Here is a 12,386-nt window from a genome sequence, read left to right as displayed (position 1 = left end):
CCAATCTCGCTCAATATTTGTCAACACTTCCATCAGGATTGCGCTTTATTCGGTAGACCCACTTGTTGTTGATAGTCTTCTTTCCCGGAGGGAGTTCGGTCAATTCCCGTGCACCGTGTGTATGCATGGATGCCATTTCTTTGTCCATTGCTGTTTTCCATTCAGCACTATCTTCTGAACTGATGGCTTCAGTGTAAGACTTAGGTTCATCGTCAACAAGAAGAACTTCGGCAAAGTTAGACGAGACGTAATCGTTTAGCCATTCGGGTTGCCTTCTTTCCCGAGTCGAGTGCCGAGTTGCAGGATCGTTGGATAACTCTCCATCTTGACTATCACTGCTACTTGACGGGTCCTCAGTCGGTATAGGCTCATCATTACTTGAGAACTAGGCTCGTCAATAGTCTCTTCGACTTCTTGCCAATCTTCTTCGACGTCATTGGTTTTCTCAATCTTGATGGGCCACTCAACTTTTTTATCACAGTCTCCAACGATTTCTTGAAAAACGACGTCGCGAGAAACTACGATATCTCTTCTCTCTGGAACATAGATTCGATATCGTTCTTCGCCATCGTATCCAACCAGGTAACCAACCACAGCTTTCCTGTCCATTTTTTGCCTCCTCTGAACAGGAACATGGACGTAGCACTTTGAGCTGACCACTCGCAGATGTTTGATCCTCGGCTTTTGACCAAACCAGAGCTCAAAAGGTGATTTGTTGGCAACTGCTGACTTTCCCACTCGATTCAAAACGTAGCCAGCAGTGATGACAAGTTCAGCCCAGATCGCTGCAGGAAATGTCACATTTGGATTGGCATTCTTGAATGTACGGGCCATTTCGACGATCGTTCTGTTCTCTCTCTCTACAGCACAATATTGCTCGGGTGTATATGGCGCTGTCAGACATTGGTTAACACAATATTCTCTGAGAATTTGACGAACTTCAGCGTTGTCAAACTCACCACCGTTGTCGCTGAGAAACTCTTTGACGTGATGACCAATTGTGCGTGCTTTAGACAACACCTCACGCAACGCTTCCTTCACAGCAGATTTTTCCCTTGCTACAAAACAGTATCGGTACCTTGAAAAGTGGTCTTTTATGACGATCAAGTATCGGCGACCTCCGAAGGATGGGTCAAATGGGCCGCAAACATCACCGGATAACAACTCACCGGGGGCTGAGGGGCGTTCTCGTGTTCCGAATGGTAGACGGTGTGCCTTTCCGAACTGACACGGTTCGCAGATCTCGTAGTTAGCTGGCACTTTGATACCCATTTCAGATTCGAGCTTCGATCGCACGTAGCGTTTATCCATGTGACCCCAGCGCTCATGATATAACTGCAGAATGCGATTGTCTTCTGCTGCATTAGCGCAAACCTCAGACGGTTGAACTGTGTGAAATGAGGCACGATACAAAGTTCCACCACAGTTTCGAGTACCTTTGAATACAGTTTGTTCGTTAATAGTGAACCGACACTCGGTATTAGTCAATTCAAACCTGCTATTAGGGTTTCGATCATGAGCTGCGAGAATGGACACTAAGTTCCGAGAAACGTCAGGAACATACCAGACATCGTTGAATGTGAATGTTTCCAGTTTTCCATTTTCATAGTTCGCTACTTCAACAACTTTACTGCCAAGAGCTTTTATAACTTCCTTTCCCGCCGCTTTTACTGTTGCGTTCGAGTTTGCAGGAAGAGGTTTGTACTCCGTGAACCAACTCAGATTTGACGTAATGTGCCGAGTAGCGCCATTGTCGATCCACTACTGGTCGTTCGTGGTCACGATATTCATGTCACTGCTGATGGAAATCAGCGCACTTCGGTTGTCGGTCACGTTAACTTGCGAGCCCTTCGTTCTCTTCTTATCAGTGTCACTCGCTTTTGAGCTAGTGCTAATGCCATTAGCTCGAGCTGGATACGCAGGCTTGCCGTCAGCTTTCCATTTAGAACACTGGCGAATCCAATGACCTTTCCCCGAACAGTATTTGCACGAAATGTCACCTTTTGGTTTCCTGTTCTTCTGACCACCGCTGTTTGTGGCACTAAGAATGTCACCAGCTTTTGACTTAGAAGCAACATTACGCTCATGAAGGATTAATGCAGATGAAACATCTTCAAGTTTCTTGCTCTCGTTTGCCTTCATAAGTAAGTAGCTAGACTTGAACGATTCAAAACGCTTCGGCAAAATGTGTAACACTTTTGACACAAACAGGAGCTCAAGAAAATCTTCGACTGTTTGGATGTTAAGCGTTTTGAGGCCAGCCGCAAATTCGCGGTTTTGATTCTTCAATCTTGAAAGCACGGTCGGGGCATCCTCAGTATCATCCCATTCCATACTGAAGAAATCCAAACACTGACCAAACAACTGATCTTCTGCCTTGTTATCAAACTGCTCGACCAAAATGTCCCACGCTTCCTTAGCTGATAATCTTCCGGAAATACGTTGATGTAGATCATCACTAACGCACTGAGAAATGACTATTTTTGCCTGAGTCGTGGATTTGTTGAATTTCTGAAGTTCTTCCTTTTTGGCTTTAGTCGGAGGATCAGAGAGGGTAGGCTTTTCTCTCTTTCCCTCGACGATATCAACCACGTCGAACAACTCTAGAACGTCCAACACTCGATCTTTCCACGTCGGCCAATCTTCTGCTCCTTTCAATGGTTTTATACCTTTCACGTATTCCATTTGTAGAGCTGGACGAACTCGATCGAAAGATATACCAAAGAAATAATACTCTTGAGACAGAAAAATATGTCAGTATAAATTGTTCTTACCGTGTACGTAGTAGACTAGATTTCCCAACACTGATATGTACATAAAACGATGCTGGCGACCATAACCTCTTGAATTATTCTCCCAAGTGGAGGTGTTTAGGGATAATCTAAGCAAAACTACGACGAAAAACGAATGTAACTATAAAATAATCAAATGTATTTCTCATTAATGTTTTCATGACAAGGAACAATATTGGACAACAAAACAGACAGCTGATAGTAAAAACAACATTCATATCATCTGTATGACTATTACAAATAAATGGAAAAGGCAGGCATTTTCAACAACAACTACAGCTACAATGAAATGTAGCTATAGCTACAATTTTAGCGACTTTTCCAAAGACGTTACTTTTATTCCACGCACATTAGGTAGGCCTAAATGTAAAATTAATTGCAACTATATAAACCTAACATTACAACAACAGAACCAAAATAAGTTAGTTGGGTGTTCCATCATATTTAATACTTATTTTTAAATATTTCATTATTTTTAAGCATCTTATATGTAATACATTCCAAGTTTCTAGGGCAGCTAGAGGAACAGGTGATATTGTCAAATATGCATAATATAAAACAAAGAAAACATTCCATAAATTAAAATAGTACAAGCTGCTATACCCGTGCTTTGCAACGGGAAGAAAATGTGACCTAGAGAGCTAATAAAGTAATTCTGGTATGTGTTTTAAAATACGGCAACTCTATGATTTAGTTTGAAAATTTAAACTGATTTAAAAGTGTAAACCTACTTACTTTCAAACCCCTACTTTTTATGTCAATAGATCCAAAAGAATATGACAACATACCTTAGTGTAGCAATAACATAAATTGCATCATATTGATCCTTCACGAATGACATGTTTTACCATAATTTATTCTTTAATTTTGGTCAAGCCTCTTTACATGTAGCTTACTAAATTACACAAAATGAAACTTTGAGCAATACTTCACAAAACGTATACAACCTTTCTTTAAAACCAAACATAACCCTCCTAAACCTAAATTAAGCGTAACAAACATCTTTTTCGAGTAAATAAACAAACACCACTTCATTGTACTGACCAGCTGTTTCATTAACTGAATTAAATTAAACCATGTAAAGCCAGGCGTAGCCCTTTGGAAATCAGCCTGTTGGGCAGAGCCCTTAGGAAGTTCGTCTATATAAATACTTTTCGGCAAATCTACACACTCTAAGCTTCATTTTGATGTGCCATATGCCTATATTTTTATTTGGTAAATGGCCTTAACCGTTTACATAAAATTTGATTGTATCACGTTAATAATATAGATTTCATTAAGTTCAAAGGACATACAACCAAACTATATTTTAAAAGCCCATTTTATTTCTTTAATATACATTCATTTATAGATGTCTTTTATCAACTATTAAAAACAATAAAACTGTAAAACGATTATTTAAAAATACTTTTTTGTGTTACAGAGCCTAGCCTACTGAAATTGGAGTTTATAGCCTTTCTTAATTTTTAATGTTAAAAACGACATTGCTATAACTATTAACCATAGTAATGTGTTACTTGTTCTATGAATAACACTTTTCAATGTCAATAAATCGTCCTTTGTCATTATGCATTGGTCAAATTGTGCTTCAACAAACGTTTGTGCAGAAAACAGTATTCAGCAACTTATCCTGAAATCGGCTTTTAATTTAAACATGTTGAAAATTGTTAAGTAAAAATAACATTAAGGCGTACTTGGCTTTGTAACAAGTTGGCTATAGTAGGCTTGTTCTTACAAGGACTAAACAGATATATTCCTATTAATTGAACTTGGTATTTGTATTAATCCAATAGCATAGTCTAGTCAAAAAGTTATAAGCAAAAGTAAAATAAAAACAACAATTAAATGTACATTTATTAATACTGTGGGACAAATAGTAGGTTAACAAAAAAGGTGTAAATACAAAAAAGATAGGCTTAAAAAATATCTTACAAACAAAAAAAGAATCATCCCGGTTCGTTAAACGGTATGCGAAATATACGCATTTGAGGAATTGTTCCAGCCGCAATATTTTCCGGACTTTCTACCATGTTAAGTGTTAGTTAACGGTTTATTTAATCTCTTGGCTTTAATTTTAGTTTCAAACATTAATTGTTTGGTATCGTTGGAAAGGGCATAAAATTATCTAAAACTTTTGTAATGGGTAGTTATTTCATTCTATAAGCGTTTAACAAGTTATGAGGAAAAGTTCAAAAACAATGATATTAAAAACCACGTTTTTTAATATAGTGAGATAAATATTAAGTTTACAACAAAAGTGTAAATACAAAAAACATTTCCTGTAAAATTATCTTTCAAACAAAAAAAGAATCACCCCGATCCGTTAAACGGTTTGCGAAATATACGCATTTAAAAATTTCCGAGCCGCCATCTTGATGACGTCATAGCTCAAAAACGTACCAGGTTCGAACTTGACACCCGAGTGGAAAACACTTCCTAAGACACCTATATTGAAATGCAAAAGCAAAATTCTCTATACACGACATGCACACAGAACGCTAGTCAGGTCCTGGACTATAACTAAAATAGCGAGCTGTGTTAGCGCTAAAACAGCATTGCGGGAGTTGGCGCAAAACATGTTGGAAATTTTAGTATGAAAAGTACGACCTGAACAACCTGGATTTTTTTTTTTTTAGGGAATCCTAAACCGTCGTGCTGTTTTCGTCTGCCTAGTTTCACTGTCAGTGTCTGTCTAGTGTCTACACACAGACAAATAGTTATTGCGATTAAGGTTAAGTCGATACCGGCAATGGCGGCAATAGTTGCTCGCACTGAACTAGAGTTACAACCGAAGGTAGCACTGAATGCGATAATTGAGAGACGTTGACCGCCATAAATTACTTGGGGAATAGTACTTTGGAACTAGGGCATTGCAATTGCCATCAGCCAGTGAGCTGATTGATTCTTCTAGTGGTAACAACATAACAACGTTTTACAGCGTCTCGATTAGTAGTACAGAGTTGCCGTGCCAGTGATACCTCCATTTGGTTGTTTTCAGTCCACGACTATTTCGTTTCGTAAAAAGCAAGAGCGGTTCCCTGATTCCGTTTACTTATGACACTTAGACACGATAAATCACTAAGAGCGCACGATAATTTTGGGCCGGCATGAACTACACCGGTTGTCTGATTCAGAATTTAAACGAACAACTTAACATTGACCATGGCAACTTATATGATGAACTTAATATGAGTTTCCATATGGAATCGGTATCGAGAATCATGAGTAATATTTCAGAACTGGTATCAGGGCCGCCGATTTACCGAATAGGCACGGTAGGCCCGTGCCTAGGGCGCAAGGGCGCTAAACATTTGGAAAATAAAAAAAAATTGGTGGTTGTATTTGCATGCGATCGCGGTAAACTTCTGATAATACCTCGTGGCTGTGTATACATCGTAATCGTCTCCCGCCTTTGCGGCAAGATTCTTAGCATTTTCCACGGTCAGGTCATTTAGACATAATTATCGTCTTCCATTATCGAGGCAATATATGAACATATCCCGCGGTGGTAAGGAGATAATCATCGTCTACCGCAAATGAGGCAAAATAATTCTGATCTTTTCCCACGGTCGTGAGGACATTACCCTCGTCTTGCGCGATCGTGGTCAAATTCTGACCACCCCTCGTGGCCATGAAGACATCATTATATCGTCCCCCGATTGCGGAAAAATGTAATCATTTTGCAAAAAACATGTTGCTTTTTTACATTAACACATTACATTTTTTTACATTTAAACATGTTTGCTTACATTAGCTTTTTATTTTTTCTCCGCTTTGTATAAATAAATGCCTGCATTGGCATAACTTTTCTTAGTGAGAGGTTATGTCTCAATTCATCAAATTTTCAGGAAACAAGAAACAAACGACAAACAAACGAATACTTTTTTTTCTCCAGTTAGACACTGCCTCTTCAATATTTAGAAACCCCTGGTCTATGAACCAGGAGAACAAAGACTTCGGAATGAAGCATTGACTATAAATCAGCAATTTTTTTTTCAAACCATATTAGAATTTTACATTTCTGCTGCCATTATTATGTAGCTTAGATAGGTGCCTGCCACAAACCGCCATGGAATTAGTAGCGCTAGAATATTTATATTTGTAAAAAGAAAAAGAAAAAAAAAATGTAAATTTTGTTTGTTATATTTTTGTGAATCAATTGGACTTCGCCGACAAGTTTTGCAAACTTGGCGAGGCCAGATTTTGTATTATCACAAATAAATAAATTTGAATTTGAATTTGAATTTGAATTTCCCGTGGACATATGGAGATAATCGTCTTCCGCGAATTAGGAAAGATTCATGATCTTTTCCCGTGGTCATGTGGACATTATCATCGTCTTGAGCGATTGAGACATAATAGTGATCATCCCCTGCGGCCGTGTAGAAATTATTACTGTATCTCCCACGGTCCTGTAGACATCCTAATCGTCTCCCACGGTTGTGAATACATGGTAATCTTCTCCCGCGTTTGCGGCAAAATGTTAATCATGTCCCGCAGTTGTGTGGAGATCACATCTTCATCTTCCGCAATAGTGGCAAAATTCTTGCTGTTTTCCGCAGTCGTGTGGACATTATCATCACCTTCCGTGATCGTGGCGATATTCTGAGCATCCCTCGCGGCTCTGTAGATATCATCATCTTCTCTGCGATCGCGAAAAATTCTGATCATCCCTCGCGGCCATGTGTAGACATGTTATCGTCTCACACGGTCACAGAAACGTCACTGTCGTCATGCGTGATCACGGTAAATTGAAAACTTTATGTAGAAATACAAAATTCACATATAATCCCCGGTTCAAAATACTCCCGCATGATCTCTGGATTTCTCGGTTGGTGTTGGTGGACACCCTGTTATATATATTGCTAAGGGGCGCTACTATTAGTTGTGCCTAGGGGGCTGACAGGGTCAAAAACAGGCCTGACTGGTATCAAATTGAGAAATTCTGTTATCAGCCTAGCCCTATTGAAATACAATTAATATTCGACGAAGACGTAATTTAAGCCATGACCTTGAGTTTTGAGACCGAGTTTGGCTTTGTTCCAGCTATTCGTAGATTGACATTGCTACTGCTGTGCTGCTACACGTTATTATAGATAGAGCTGGCGGGCGGCGGCGAGTCGGCGTATTCTGTCAGCGATTCTCGAATCTTTTAAATTGTTTATTTAATATACTTTTTAGAACTATGAAACAATATAAATAATAATTTAATTTGGAATAGTAATTAATTATAACCTAATTTTAAATGGTAGGTAGATCATTTAAATATTTGATTCAAACTTCGAACCTATTTAGAAATTTTTGAATCGAATCGAATATCCCGATATTTGACTCGAAAAAGTTTGAAGTTTGAATATTCGCACAACCCTAAACCGAACTACACTCGGCAGAAATGAAATCTCTTTAACTGTACAAATTTTATCATCACATCGGTTTAACCGGAGTAGATCGGCAGGAAGTGGGTGGTACTGAAACAACCGTTCTCTTGGGAAAAATTTGAGACCAGTGATCACGTGTCTAAATACAATGCTCTCCTAAATTTAAGTCAAATACTGTATACAGTATGCATTCAAACGGTCCGTTTAAACGAGTTTTTGGGGACGTCGGTTTAACCGGAAAAACCGCTATCCGGACTGGCCTCGGTCCCGAGGAGTCCGGATAAGAGGGTGTCTACTGTATATTTCATTACTAGGACCTAAAGTGGTATTTTCTGGTGCGTGCCCAAGAACATGTGTGAGGCGAAGCCGAGTATTTGAGATTTATTTTCACGTACGAGGCAAAGCCGAGGAAGGGAATAATAGAGCAAGAGTAGGAAAATAGCTTTCAGTATGAGTTATGAACGATACTTTTCATCATGACGAAAAATACACACATATAGAATAACATTATAGAATATCAGGATTATTAAAATAGTTTTAGTCCACACTTTACCATTGAAAATACACTTCTCAACGTACATATATGGTTTCATGATAATAGATTATTTATTAATAATTACTTCGTCACTTACTTTAATTGACTTAACATTTTAGTTTCTAAACTTTCTGTATTTCTCTTCATATCTTTCCTGTGATTTTTCTGGTGGAAGGTGATTAGTTTCCTCTGAAGCTGTTTTCATAAAATCATCAGGAATGTTAGACATACTTTGAGCAATTTCAAAACACGCACTATGCTAAAAACACAGCAAAACAAACTAAATACTGTTTCTGTATATATTTATTTAGATTATGCAACAATGAAAACAGCTGATTTAAATCATTATAATAAACTGTAACAAAACACTAGTGCACATAGTGTATAAATGGATAACTAATCGAGAGCGAGGGAAAAACTATCAGTTCTTAATTACAACTACTTTCCCATTCAACCAACCAAAATCAGCTCATTATATCAGCTGTTATCGAAAACAGTTACTTTCGGTGCGGTGTGATGAAAAATCAATTTCTTGTATTCACTATATTGGTGAGAATTTCTTTAGTCTTTAGCTAGCGGGCCTAACCAATTTCAAAATAAAACAACAACAAAGTTCAAAAATACAGTTTAGACACATATATTGGACACATATATTTCCTAATGTCTTTACTACACCTCAATTATGAAATACCAATCATCTGTAGGGAAAACTTCATCTATAAAAGATCAGCTGTTAAGAGGGGGATTTTAAGTAAATTTTTGGCATTAGCTACATCTACTCTCTGGCAAATAATGAAAGATGATATAAATTATTCGCAAAAACATTTGTCATCTTGAACTCCAAGAAAATAGATGTTGTAGCAGATCTTGTAACAGGCTCACAAGCTAAAAACAGATTTGTACCTATGAAATGTATTTAATTATTTAAGTAGTTTTTTTTTTAAGAAATGTAAGGGAATTATGTGATTTTTAGGCAACAGCCTAAATAACAAATTGAAGGCTCTACAAACTGGTGTGGATTTCTTGTTAAGTTGCCGTCCTGTATTGGAGTCTATTATGGAAATGCACAAAATGGAAGAACTGAAAACAGAAAAAATGAACGAATCAGCCGAAGGTAAAGTAATGATTTTTTTAAACTGGTGATAGTAGTTTGTTTAATTTAGTCATATTTTTAAATTTTCACTAGGCTAGTTTTTGTTGTACTTTTTTTAAAGCCAAATATTTTTGGTGATTGAAGTGTTCATCACCTGGGTCTATGTGGATTATCGTTGTTTTAACTGTCCCCAGCTCCTGTAATGTATATGCCATATCTGATGATTACTTAAGATGAAAACCTATAAGGTTTCTTATCTTCTCTTTGCTACATTCCTCCTTCAAAATTGTTTACCAGTACAAAGGAGTACCAGCCATATAATCCATAGGGTTTTGTCATTGACTGAGTCTAATTCACTACCAGATGTTTTGCCCATACGTTACAACATAGATACAGATATCCTCAGTAATTAGGTTCAGCCTGGATATCAAGAATGCCACCTCACAGCAAAGGCTGTTAATTCTAATGTATAAAGAAACTTTGCTCTACACCTTGATCAGCTATCTCCTAAGTAATTGTTTGTCTCAACCTTAAGCTATGTTTTATGTCCTGGCTCAATGATTTGCTCCTCCCACCCAAGCTAGTTCTACTTGTGTCCATATATACTTGGAAGCACAGTCTTTATTTATTAAACCAGTACCTATACAAACACCTTGGTAATTTGTAGTTTCTTTTCAGGTGAAGCAGCCAAAAATGGAGATGAACAATTTATTATCAATGAGCAAGAAAATCTTCTCATTATATATGAGGCACGGCTTCAATATATCTTAAAGTCCCTTGTTATGCTTTGTGCTTCAAGCTCCAATCAGAGGTATGTCTTACTTACTTACTTGAAATACTTGTCTTCTACATCGTTGACCGACATGTCGGATAGATTGCGTCATGTTACTATTTACATAAAAACACTAAAAAATATCTACATATACTTTTACTTCTACTTTTGTGGCGGACGTGTCACGTTAAAAAAGGGGTTCACTTTCCAACTCATGCAAGGCGTACAATGGCCTATTTAGCAGTCCATCACGAATCGCCCTCTTAAAGTCTGGCAGGTCCATGTCACGCACTCGCTTAGGCAAGGTGTTGAAGACCCTAATTGCCGAACGCGGGTAACTCCTCATTGTCTGTGCAAGTCGGCACCGAGGCATGTCAAGGTCTGGGGCTCTGCAGGTATTGTGAGTGTGGACCTCCTCCCTCCTGCCAAAGAGTCCCACCTTGTCTTTGAGTAGTACAAGGATGTCGAGGATATACTGGCTGAATACAGTGAGCACCCTATGCCGGATGAATATAGGGCGGTAGTGCTGCTTGTAGCCAGCAGATGACACTATCCTCATGGCTTTCTTCTGGAGCAGTAGGATGTCATGGGCTGCTGTAGAATGGCCCCATAGGACAAGGCCGTACGACACATGGCTGTGGAAGAGGGCGTGATAGACCATCAGCAGAGAGGGTTGACTTAAAGTAGGACAAAGTCTTCTTAGTAGGTAAGTAACTCTAGATAGTCTAACACATACCTTGTCTATGTGATGCTTCCAATTTAACCTGGGGTCGAGCCAGAAGCCCAGGAGTTTTACAGCCTCATCTTCCACAACAGGTTTGAGGGTACACAGGATGGTCTGTGTCTTGTCCTCATTCACCTTGAGCCTATTGACGGCAAACCAGCTCTTCGCTTCTTCCAGTAGGACAGTAGCTTCTCCACGGAGATCCTCTAGGTCTTTCCCTCTAGAGAACAGAGTAGTATCATCAGCAAACAGTAGAGTACGGTTGTTAAGTGAGAGGTCATTGATCATGATAGTGAAGAGCACCGGCCCCAGCACCGAGCCCTGCGGCACGCCGTGAGGTATGCTGCCAACGCTGGAAGAGGCACCTCTCAGAGTGACATACTGTTTGCGGTCACTCAGGTATTCAGTCAGTGAGCCAAGGACTGCGCCACCCACCCCATACCTACTCAGTTTAGCTAGAAGGATTTTGTGGTTTACGACATCGAATGCCTTGCTCAAGTCACACAAACTTAGCAGGACAGACTCACCCTCCTCAAAAGCACTGGAAATAACGTCAACAAGGCTTAAAAGTGCAGAAGTGGTCGAGTGTTTACCTCTGAATCCGTGTTGGGCTTCCGTCAGAATGGCATTACCTTCCAAGTAGGCTATTAGTTGTTTCTTCATAACGGTCTCTATCACCTTGGAGAAAGATGGGAGGATAGATATCGGTCTGAAGTTGGACAGGAGTGAAGGGTCCCCTTTCTTGTAGATGGGTATCGTCCGGGCTATTTTTAAATTATCAGGAAACATACCCTTAGGTAGGCAAAGATTAATCAGATCTGTGAGGGGTGGTGCAATTAAGTCTATTACAGATTTTAAGATATTAGTTGAAACTCCATTTACATCTTGACTTGCCGAGGCTTTGAATTTCTTAACGGTAGAGATAATTTCATTGACACTCACCTTCGTCCAGCAGTTAAAGTTGTGCGTTTGGGTGAGATCCTTAACCGAATCCAGGGGGTCTGTCTGCAACACGGGTATATTTGTGATAAGTTCATCTGCTACATTTAAAAAATATATGTTGAAATCATCAGGGGTGGCTAGAACTTCAGG

The 12,386-nt window shown here is 39.0% G+C and overlaps 1 protein-coding gene across 1 annotated transcript in view; it reads left to right on the top strand.

The window, feature by feature from the left end:
- The window catches only part of LOC128983943 (erythroid differentiation-related factor 1), a 179,413-nt gene that overhangs the window by 160,185 nt on the left and 6,842 nt on the right, over positions 1-12,386 (top strand). Inside the window, exons 20-21 of the mRNA XM_054403223.1 lie at positions 9,679-9,819; positions 10,477-10,609. Coding sequence (XP_054259198.1) covers positions 9,679-9,819; positions 10,477-10,609 — 274 coding nt within the window. The remainder of the gene's footprint in view (positions 1-9,678; positions 9,820-10,476; positions 10,610-12,386) is intronic.

This window comes from Macrosteles quadrilineatus, unplaced genomic scaffold, assembly GCF_028750875.1.
Source record: "Macrosteles quadrilineatus isolate MER2022 unplaced genomic scaffold, UCM_ALF_1.0 Scaffold_1__1_contigs__length_201487025, whole genome shotgun sequence".
In the NCBI taxonomy this organism is placed as follows: Eukaryota; Metazoa; Arthropoda; class Insecta; order Hemiptera; family Cicadellidae; genus Macrosteles; species Macrosteles quadrilineatus.
The sequence above is the reverse complement of the archived record's forward strand: the minus strand, read 5'-3'. Positions and strand labels throughout refer to the sequence as shown.